Source organism: Centruroides sculpturatus, unplaced genomic scaffold, assembly GCF_000671375.1.
Source record: "Centruroides sculpturatus isolate CEXI.00-Female unplaced genomic scaffold, Cexi_2.0 scaffold55, whole genome shotgun sequence".
Lineage (NCBI taxonomy): Eukaryota > Metazoa > Arthropoda > Arachnida > Scorpiones > Buthidae > Centruroides > Centruroides sculpturatus.
In genome coordinates, this window is record NW_019384374.1 from 655123 (window position 1) to 667448 (window position 12326).

General features: G+C 30.0%; 1 protein-coding gene across 2 annotated transcripts in view; it reads right to left on the reverse strand.

The window, feature by feature from the left end:
* Positions 1–12326, reverse strand: part of LOC111616159 — a 70682-nt gene that overhangs the window by 33000 nt on the left and 25356 nt on the right. For both annotated transcript variants that reach the window (XM_023357590.1, XM_023357585.1), the window contains exon 3: positions 4255–4519. In XM_023357590.1, coding sequence (XP_023213358.1) covers positions 4255–4519 — 265 coding nt within the window. The remainder of the gene's footprint in view (positions 1–4254; positions 4520–12326) is intronic.

The window sequence follows — 12326 nt, forward strand, 5'->3', positions numbered from 1 at the left end:
ATAAAATTTAATACGTATTTTATTAAAAAATTGTTTATAAAACAAGTCTAAATGTGCTCAAACTCATAATTTATATATATATATTTTTTTTAAAATTAAATAATTTCCTATTACGAAATAAATTAGCATATTGTGTATCATTTAACCTTGTAAAAGCTATTTTCGTTCATTTAATTAATTTTCAATTAAATTTTTTTTCGTTTTTGCCTTAACTCAATTAAAATTGTTTATTTTATTTATTTTATTAATTCGCAGTTATTTACAGATCATTTCAATAAATTCAAGTGGATAAAAAAAATTAAAAATATTGAAAAATTTTTCAATATTTTAATTAAAATACGGTCGATGCGGACATTTTTTATTTTTTATTTTTAAATTCTTTTTTAATTGAATTTCGAATCGTTTTCGGTTGTTTCGTCAAATCTGATTATCTCCGCCGAACGTAATTAATTATAATTATCGAATCGTTTCGTTTCTGCGTGTATTTTCTAACCTTTTAAGTAAATTCCGAGAAATGATATTTCATTCGATTTTTATTTTCCTCCTTCGCTTTCTGAAGCCAGTCCAATTGATTTTTATCTAATAATATCCCGTTTTTCGGAGTATTCGCTTTAATATATTGAATGACAATAACGCCGTGTCCTTTAATAATAGCTTACGGGAAACGATTCGAAATTAATGCGATTTAAGAAATGATTTTTTTTTAGGTTTGTTCGATTCCAATTTTAATATTTAAATGTATATAATTACATATATTACTTTTCCGACTGTTATATGTAACGGAGGGAAAGTATGGAGTTCGGTCAAAAAATGACCACCCAAGATTTTTACATTTTTTTGGGATTCGAACGTCGAGAAATGGAAACAAATTTGGGTTTTTTCCCCCTGTATCTACAGTTGATTGTGTGTGTGTGGGAGGCACGATTTTATTTATCCACTTTGAAGTTTAATAACTCCTATTCCTTTTGTCGAAAAAATTTCTGAAATTTTGCGGAGAAGTTTGTGTGTAAGGAGATTGATGCTATTAAATTTTGATGGTTAAAGGTCAACGGGGTGGGTCACGTGTCGTATCTCGAGTGGGGTCTGACTTAATGAAGAGTTTACTCTTCGTTTATTATTATTTTTTTTTTATAAAAAAATACTTTGCTGGATTTTATATAGGCCCTATAATATAGCCCCCTCTCTATGTTTAAACCCCAATACAATGAAATTATATACGTGTATAGTTTTATTACATCGGAGTTCATATTAAAAAAATTAACATATTTATAACTTTTACATTAATATAATGATATATATATTAAATAATAATAATAATATAAATATAGTTTAAAATAAAACACATTCTAAGAACCTGTCACGAAGTCAGAACACTAGAGATAATAATACACAACAACATTTTATAATTACTTATAATAGCATTACCGTATATGCGCGTATATAACTAAATTTTTACTGTATATTATTCTTATATAATGAAAAGTAATAAAATGTAAGATCGCTTGTGCTATAAAATTTAATTTTATATTATATACATTATTATTATCTAATAAATTACAAAATTATAAATGAATTATTTTTAGGTATATGTATAGGACAAACATACTATAACAAAATTATATAATAATACGAATTATATTTACATTCTGATTAGCATTTAAATTATAAGCCATTAAAGAAAATATTTTTTTTAAAATTGAAGAAACATTTTAAAAATTACTCACGTTAATTATAATTAATTTTTAAAAAGCTCAGAATAATTAGTTTAGGGAAAAAATATCTTAAAATAAATTTTCCTTATAAAATATGAATTTATTTTCCTTTTATTATTATTATTATTAATTTTAAAATACTCAAAATACATCAGTTAATAATAAAAATAAAGTACAATTCATTGTGACGCAACGTTATATTGAACTGTACAGTGCATTGTTTTCCACGAATTATTATTATTAAGCGAATGTATATATCATCGCTATAATATAATAAATTTTTAAAAATTATTACAAAACAGATATTTAAATTACATTTATTAGTTAATAATCGATTAATTAAATTTTTATAATATATTTTTTTTCTCTTCTGACATATATAATAAACTTTCGACGAAATCGCCGGTGTTCGTTCAACCACGTGACCACGCTGACGTCACTCCGTGTTTAAAAACTTTCAAGCCTCCGGTGTTTGTTTAAAGCTTTTAACGTGTTTACTACCGAAAGTTTATTGCTATATATAAATATATAATTTTAAATAGCTAATGTACACCATCAACTCGGCTCGACCCAGTTTAAAAGCGACCCGTTTGGGACAAAAACGGAGTGTGACGTCCTTGAAGTTCTATCCCTTGGCGGGGCGCATGCGTAGAGGTATCGAGGGTCAAAGAACTCGCCACTTGACATTGATCAAATGAATGCTTTATTTACGTCTTTCCAGATACCATGTAGGAATTTTTAGTAATAAATTTCGCTATTAACAATATCTTAGCTTACATTTCGACCCCCTCAATGTATCGCGTTACACCAGCTTTCTCGTATCTGTGTATGTATGTATATACTGTATATGAGGGGGGAATTTGTAGAATAAAAAAGAAATTGTAGGAACCGACCGGAAATCGTTCGTCTAATTTAATTAATCTATCCATCTTTTTACTTAAATTGAATATTTATGTACGGATTTTTCGGGGAGACTTTGTGTGTCTATGTGTGTATAAATCACAAGGGTCTCTCTCTGTTAATTAATTACACCTTGCTCCGCTTTATGAAGAAGGAACGGCTTAAAAGTTACGCCTGTATTTATACAAGAGGGCGTGTTTAAAATTTAAGCCAATATGAGATTGCCTTACGTAAAAATATACTTCCTCACGTGGCAAATTACACAAATAAATAACGCAAATTCGAGGGGGGTGTTGCTAAAAATATTCGCGTAAACCCCCCTTTTTTGGGGCTAAGCGCGCGTGCGTGCGGTACGCTTTAATAGCATAATTGTTTTTTTAAAATATGTTTTTAATATTTGATTTATTGTATTTGTTATTTAATTAAAATTTTATAAAACACGGAAAGATCGTTTTACGATCGTTCCGGCGCGCAAATATTTATTTAGAATAATCAAAGGTAATTGTGACAATACACATTATCGTTGGCCAACACAAACGTAACTCTTCATCTCCATAAATCGTTACAACTCGTTTATGACGTCATCTTCCACACGGAACGGCCCCATTGTCAGTCATAGGGAGTGGGAGGGGGTGGCATCGACGGCGATCAAACGCCGGTTGATCACGTATCGATCATAGACGTTTTCGAGTCTTTTCGTACGGCCGGATTTAATTAATTAAAACCCCGATAATAAGTCGTATAGGCGGTGAATATTTTAAAAAAGAATAATTAAAAAAAAAGCTTTTCGACGTATATTTAATTAATTATCGAATTACGTTCGATTAGAACAGATTAGTTCAGTCGAGCGTGCCCCGAGCTTCCATTTTTATTCTAATATTTTTATATAAATCGAAGAGAAATTTGCAGAAAAATTTATATTTCCAGTAAAGTTATTAAAAGAAAAAGTAATTGTGTGAAGGAACGAAGTCCTTGAACACACACACACACACACACTCGCTCACATATGCGTGTGCCGTCTGGCGGAGATCGTGTGAACTAGCTCGAAGCTATAAAATGTCATTACGTAAAGGTTAAATTAGACAGGTATATTGCATTTCCCCCCTCGTTCTCGAATATACAAAAACCAGTACGAAATAAAAATAAAAATTTAAATTAATCTTTTATGTATACACGTGATAAATATCTGTATACATTAGTGTTTTCGTAGCGTATAAACGGCGATTTAAAAGTTTAGTAAGACTTTATATTTCCTTATATATATATAATTTTATTTTATAAACACTATCAAAAAAATATAATATAGTTTGTTTGAGATGTGTATGTTGCCAATAGCAACGCTTTCCTCCCTCCCCCTCTCTTTCTTTCTCTCTCTCTCTCCCTCTCTTATGCATTTAAATTGTAACTACATAAGTTTCGGTTATCGAATAAATGAACCACTACCGAAATTCTGGTGTCTGTAACGGATAAAATGAAAATAACCTTGTTCTCGGTAATTTTGTCCTTCCCTCCAAACAACGCAACGATTGTTACGAGTAACCAAGACAACAGTAATGGACGAATGGATATTTTAAAATCGAATTTGATACAATTATTATAATTTTTTTTCTTAATTAATTAATTAAAAAAAATTCGCACTTACCGATTAGCTCACGTTCTTTGTGCACGTCATCGAAATCCAATCCCGTGTTGTTATCCATAAATACTTTAGCTAAATCCGTCCCATCTTTAATAACGGATCCGTTTGTACCTGGATAGAATGGCGAGAGACAAGCAGGAGTGGAACAATCGACAGATCCTTCGTAAACTCCTCTTAATCCGTGATTCCAATCCACTTCATCCGTAATCCATGAGACTAAATCCTCCAATCGCAGTATGACCTTTTCGTTGGCGGCTATTACCTCGTGCTGAAGGGGGTAGAAAATTAAAATGAAGCGAAATTAAAACGGTTCCCTCACCACCATTATTTTAAGTGTATATACACGAACACACGCGCGTACGGCGCGCGCTTATTTTGTATGTATAAGAAATTGCCAATTTTTACGACATTATAATTCCCGGTATATCGGTAAATTTATGTAATCGTCATCATTACTTTGGAGAGGTAGTTTTCGTACTTGAGATGCTGTTATCGAACTGACTAGATCGGTTACCATGACGACCGAGATCGGAGTAACCGGGGAAGAGGACATTGTTAACATTGATAGAAAATGCTTTTGAAAATATTGCTCCGTATTACGGATAAATACTCGATTTCCACTCTTATCTATAAACACGGCCACGTCACACACACGGAAAAAGGAGAGTCCGATTCGAAATTAAATCATACGTGTATTTATAAAAACACGTGTAACAAATAATGCTATTATAAACACAGGCGCGCGCGCGCGCGAATACGTAATATACAACAAACACAGATGATGATGATGATGATGATAAGCGCTAGAACTCGAGAGAGATTCTATTTAAAAAAAGAGAGAGAGAGAGAGAAAAATACAATAAAAGGAGAAGAGTAGGAGAGAGAAATGCGAAACGTTAATACAAAATTAACTACTTCCTGTATTTTGTCATTTCCGCTTGTCAAATCAATTTGGGTTTTTTGAAATTAACCAATTGGATCGTTTGATACTGATCAAAATCGTCGCTGGTGAAATAAATTTAGAAAGATAATTTAAAATTTATTAACCTCCTCTTTTTAAAATATTAAAACGTGATTTAATTTGTAATAAAACAAAAAAATAAAATAAAATAAAAATAGTTATAAAAATAAATCACGAATTAGGTNCAATTTTAATTAAAATTTCTTTTGTTTTCTTTTGCATATACTGCTAGAATATTAAACTAAAATGTAATGAGTATAACTATAAAGTTCAGCATAAGGTACAAATTAATTTGTTTTTTCTTAACCAATAAAAAAGCATGTTTAAAAAGCAGTCTACTTATTTTTTCTTATTTTTTTTCATTGCAGCAATAAGGAAGATTTTTATGAAAGAAGAAACAAGATAAGTTAATTAAGGAAGAACAAAGTACTGGAAAAAGTTAAGGTTATTAATTTACTTAATTCAATTAAAATGTTCAAACTTTATCGAGATTGAAATTAAACAGAATCTTTACAAAATATATTTTAAGTCATTTAAACATCAATAACACTCCATCAACTAGAGAAAATTAAAGTTGTATCCCGACACCAAATTCCAATAAAGATAATCAAATATTTGCAAATTTATTAATGTCAAAATCCACCTAGCTAACTTCTAAACAACCTCATTAGTTAGGAAATGCAAACAAATTCCAATTTAATCCTCTCCAACTCTATTAATTCTTTTAAACAATTGGGAAGAGAGTGAAACTCTTCCAAGAACATTTACTCAATTTTCTTATAGCACCAGGAGGAGGAGGAAGAAATATCACAGATACAGATAAAGATGATATACATTTTTTGATATTAAATAAATAAAAGCCTGAATCGTCTCTTTAATATCAAAACTTATTTATCTGAAAATAATGGGATAAAATAGCGAAGTTTTTCAATAAAATAAAAATGTGAATTAAATAAGAGGAGAAAAGAAAATTGCTAAAACGGAGGAGGGGGGAGAAATTCCGAAACGTTGTAACACGTTACAATCTCAGAATCGATAACAAGGTCTGGGAAAAATAGCTTTGTAATTCAAGCACGAAACTTTACAGAAACTCTGCGGTTAATTAAAACTAATAAAAGTGAATATTCGTTTCGATTCCTCTTTTGAAAATTTAATTAAATCGTTAGCGTTTGCTCGAGTTTTATAACTTCGCCAATCTTTTCTGCTCGATTTGCGAATTAGCAGCTCCTTCTCGTCCAACTAAAAGGCATTAAACTTTTATAAAACACACACAAACTTCGTTTACCGATTGCTTTTGAAAACTCTCCTAACAGTTTTTAAATAAATAAAATAAAAAATAATAAAAATTGGTTCTCGTGTGCCTTCTCGAAAACACACTTCGTTATTTTGACAGGTACGTAAAGGCAGTCAAATCCATTATTGGGCGGAGTTTAGTAATCACTTTATCTCTTCCAAAAGTTTTTTTTTTTTTTTAAATGTCTCGGGCGGAGCCTAGTTAACACGCGAACTTTAGATGGATTGATTACGTTGTTTGGATGAAATTGTAAGGAAATTGTTTCGAAAAAACATGGTTAAAATTTATTTAAATATTCCATTTTAAAGCTTGGATCTTTCTTAAAAGGGGGAACTGCCCCGACAACTTTTTTTTTTAAATAAAAACATCTGGAACTTATAAAATTTTATATATATTACACTGCGCTATCATGTCGTCAAACGAGAACAAAATTAATTCTGTTTTTTTTTTTTTGAACACAGATATGACACTAAATACAAGAAGAATGCCAATTAACTAATAAATAATTACGTTTTGGCTCCGGTTTTGTTAATTTGTATAATTTATTGCAGCGATAACCTATTTAGTAAACGTCTTAATTCCGTCTTTAACATAATAATACAAACGAAATCTCTATGAAAACACTGCAAGATTTCGGAAGGTATTTCATTATTATTATTATTATAGAACACGAGACAGTACAATGTCTTATTTAAACAGCTCAATTTCGGCACCAGATCATTATAAATCGATTCCTGAAACCCAACCGTTCACTCCAGACTTCAGTTTCATCTGTTTCAGTAATAAGATTTTATTTTTTTTTTTAATTTTATTTTTACAATGGATCTACTTCTGAAATTGATGAAATTGTAAACTTCACCTCTATTCAATTGCCGTAACACAATAATATAATAATAGTAATAATAATAATCAATTTCAGAATTTAAATATTCTTCAACAGAACGAAAAAAAAAATTATATCAATTTCAACAATGGAAACGAGTTACAAGAGTGGAATGAATATTTATGAACTCGAAACTAAGTAACCTTTTACACACCAGATGGCGTTGTAATGTCTGGTATGACGTCGAAGAAGATTGAATGGAGTAATAATTCATCGTATCTCAGATTAAATCACGCTAAATAGTGCAGAAAATTAAAACTAAGTCGGCATTAATCTATATTTATTTATTGTCCCACGCGCTAAATTTTCAAAAGAGGATACGATCCGCAATTATTCTAACAAAACTGGAAAGTGCGCACTCCCCCCTCTCTCTCTTTTCTTTTTGTCTAAATGAAGACAAATGCGTAAAAGTTTGGTATTTTTATACCAATTTGGTACATAAATATACGGGCTATAAACAGTGAATAATGAATGAGTCATAAATGTTGAATACAGAAATGTGGCGAGTGGCAGTTCGAAGCACGTGATTAGATTCGCGGATTTTTTTTAAATCACCCAAACAAAAAGTTGACATCTGTTGATGACGAATTTAATTAAAAATTTTAATTAATGACGATCATTTTCGATTAAATTAAACGATTAAATCTATTATTAGTAATAATTAAATTTTATTAAATAAAGAAGAAGAAACTATACATTAAATATAATTTATTTATTTACAATTAAAAGTACTTATTTTGAATGTTTAATTTTGTTTTTAATTGTGTACTTAAATACAATTTAGGAAAATAAATTTAAAGAATGCAAAAGAAGAAAAAATAATCAATAACAAATTTAAAACTTTTATGTAAAGAGGTCAAATTGAATGAGAATGTTCTTGTCTGGTGACTTTCAACGAAGAAACGATTTAAAGGTTACCTTAAAGGGAGGAAAAAAAAAACACTAAAGTATCAGAAAAGCGATCACTATCGAAAACTCCATTTCAAATCCATCTCCGCGAAAAATCGATAAATCAAAAATGTACACGATTCTTAACTTTAAACAAACAATAAAATAAAATAAAAAATAAACGGGGAGAGAGGGGTCGACCATAATATACATACAGATAAATTCCTCAAAGCGACAATAAAATTCTCAAACAATCCAACCAAACTTAATTAATTCAGATAAACGACACGATAACACGAGAAAAAAAAATTACATATATATACACTACAATTTTTACGGTTAAACCGTAAAATCGGTAAGGCTATTATATACTTAATGTAATAAAAAAAATACTTATTATATATATATACATATACACAATTGTGTTATTGCTTAAAAGCGTATTATATTTTTATTATTTATTATAAATTATCTTTATCGGAACGAGTTATTAAAATGAATTTGGCAAGCTTAGGGCGTAGGAAAATAAAGATATTACATATATGTATATATATATATATATATATATAAAGCGGTGTGTGTTCTGGTGACGTCATTGTTTACTCGGTAATATAATCAAAAATGGGATGTCGGCCATTACGGCGAGAGGTAAGACCTTCGTTTATTATTAATATTCCGCCCCCACAGGAATTTTCTTTTTCCTGCATCACCTGGGTCTCTAAAGGCCGACACCCAAAACCTTAAATTTATCGTCGTCCGCCTGCCCTCCAGGGCTCTTTCTCTCTCCACATCTGACCCACATAGTTCCAACAAACTCATTAATCCCACCATAAAACCGGTCGGGCGAGAGAGAGAGAGAGAGGGGGGAATCGTCGGAAACTATTTTTAACTCGTGGCATAATCTCTAAAATAAATATACCATCACNTTTTTTTTTAAATTGTTTCTATGGTAACCGTTGAGGAGCCGTTTTTGCATTGCATGATGGGTAGAAAGTAAGACCATCTGGAGACAGACGGAGCGATCGTTTAGCTTTCCTATCATTGGCCAGACACAAATATTGATTCCCCTTGACTAGATGATTAGAACATGCAATAAATACTTCACTATTTACCCATTCTTTATTTTAAATTTAAATTTTTTTTTCTTTGTGTGTGTGTTGCTGCTGCACTATAAAAAAACAAGAAAACAAAATTTAATATTAAAAAAAGTGAAGACCAAAATTTAAATTTTTTTTTCTATTTCTTTGATACTGTGAAATTTTTGGATAGCAATTTATCTAAAATCACCAAACAGATCAATTTGATCAGCAGCATCTAATGTCTTAGATAAAGATGAAATCCACAGTTTTTTTTGTTCTGAGAAGTAGAGATTGATAGAAACCAAATTTTAAGAATATTCTAGATATTTTGAAATATAAAAACTTATATTTCAGAAAGTCTTGAATGTTTGAGAGAGTTTTAAAAAAAGCATTTTATCAGATGAAAATTCTGAATATAAAAGTAAATAACTAGTTTCTGATAGAATCATAATAAAGAAGATATTAATGAATCAGAAAATAAAAACCATTTTAGCACAAGTATATCAAATAAGATTTTGTATAAAAGTAATTTTGTAACAAATTCTACCAACTCATTTTTTATATCTTTTAATTTTTTTTTAATAANGAAATACAGCTTAAAATTGGGTTTTGTTTTAGTTTAATTTTACTATAAAATCTGGTTAATTAAAACATTATTTATCAGCGATTTTATTTTATTTCAGTTTTTCAAGTGAAATAAATTTAAATATTACACCAGAAAGTAGTGTGTGAGATAAAGTACATCCGATTGTATTCCGTAAGTCACAGATAAATTATTTTTAAAACGTAACACTCGAACGGTAATACGCGTCACATTTCTAATAGAGACGATATTATTAGTTTTATGACGTAATTAATTACGTTACTATATTAAAAAAAAGGGGGGAGAAAGAGAACTCTTTCGTGTGGATTATAATATGAAGTACGGCACGCATTTTATCTCAGTTAATGGAAATACCACTTAATTAAACTGTGATAAAATGAAATAAATAAATAATAATTTAAATAAAAGGTATGATGTTACTAAATCCTCTCATCTGTTATCACTCGACCAAGACGCAAAGAGGGTCAAAAGAGCAACCATGAACTCAAAGTAACTCCGACTTCGCTAGATATTTCTTTTTTTTTTTTTTTTTCTATCCTCCTCTTCTGCTTCTTCTCCCCTCCCAAAACCCTTAAGGGTAAATTTCGTTATTTTGTTGTCAGACCGGTCCTCCACATTGTTTCTCATTGGTCATTCCGAATTCTAATTGAAGTTAATCAAGGCAGAAACGATGTGGCAGCCATTTTCTTCTTTGTTATTTATAACTCGATTAGTGTATTGTTAGAAGCAAGTGTCTATGTAATTTAATTAACATAAAACAATTCGTTGGATAAATGATTCATTTTAATATATAATAAGCTCTATGGGCGTATTTTTATTAAAATATTCCCATTAAAATTATCGTAATTAAAGCCCCCAAAACGTAATTAAGTTACGATGATGTTTATTATCTTAGAATTTAATCGAGTAACAAGTGTTTGTGTATGTGAGAAAAGGGAGAGATATTGTTCAAAAATCGGACGATTGTCGTTACTTTCGGCTTGACCATTAAATTTTATATAATTATTAATAATTTACAAAGGCATTAATTATTTTTATTTTATTAATAGCATCATTTAATCACGCTAAGAGGGAGAAGAGAATAAATTTATTGTAATAATATTTCTCAAATAATTCTTATTTATTTCTTCCTGTAATAAGTGGCAGGTGTTCTAAATTGATTCTGTAATAAACTAATATCGTTTGTTGACCTTCCATGTTGCTAAAGTCTCTCTCGCTCGCTCGCTCTCCTTCATACATTTGCATTTTCTTTATCGACTTATTCTTTAATGATTTTTATATTCAAAAAGACGAATATATAAAAGACATCTTTATTCATCCTAGACATTACACGTAATGGTTTCGTAAACTTACACATTACACAAAACACTTTTTGAAACGGCAATCTCCTCAGAACAAAACAAGATTCTGGGTTTAGAGATTGTACGGGGAAGGAAACAAAAAAAGGAAAAAAAAAATGTTAAAGAAACACAACTAGAAAAATAAAAAACAAAGATTGAAGTTCATACAAGGCAGCAACCCCTAGCAAAACAAAATTGGAACTAAGCCAATCTAAACGATTGTTGTCAAAGGAATAATGGAGCTCTACAAAATAAATAAATAGAAACACATCAGTCATTTTCCTTTTAGAATATTAATAATAATAATAATAAATAGTAATAATCTAAACGAAAAAATTGAATTAAGCATTATTGCCGAATTGATAACATTTAATAATAATAAAAATTTTAATAGAATAATTTCTCTAAAAATAATTACAAAATTTATTTTTTCGTTTCTGTATACTTTTCCAATTATTTCCAAGGTTATTGCGATACAAAACTATAGCTCATTAAGAACAGTTTCCATGGCAACGCCCCTATAATTCGTGACTTTGTTCCATCCCCATATAGAAAGGAAAATTCCAAAAGAAAAACTTCCCTCCATCTCAGAAAATTACATTTATTCTAAAAAAATAAGTAGACACACTACTACTAAAGACAAGCGTTCGAATACCGAAACACCGAGAACCTAACAATAACAATTATTAATACTAACAAACCAATACGAAATTTCGGCGGCCAACGCCATCTGTGAAGCGAACGAGCAACTAAACACGTGAAGTTTCGACCCCCCCCGTATAAAACGCGTGAATGTCATTAATAAAATGAGCCCTTTATCCACCACCCCGAGGGTTTTTATTCCTCCACTTTTTTTTTTTTTTTTCAATTGCACGACCTTAAACTGGGACTCGTATATCAAGGTTAACAATTTTATTGCAATAATGACGTCAGCCTCCAGTTAGAAAACGACAAAGAAAAGAAAAATAGAAGGGGGGAAAAAATGGCGTCTTATTTTTTAAAAGTAATCGCCGCGATAAAATATAC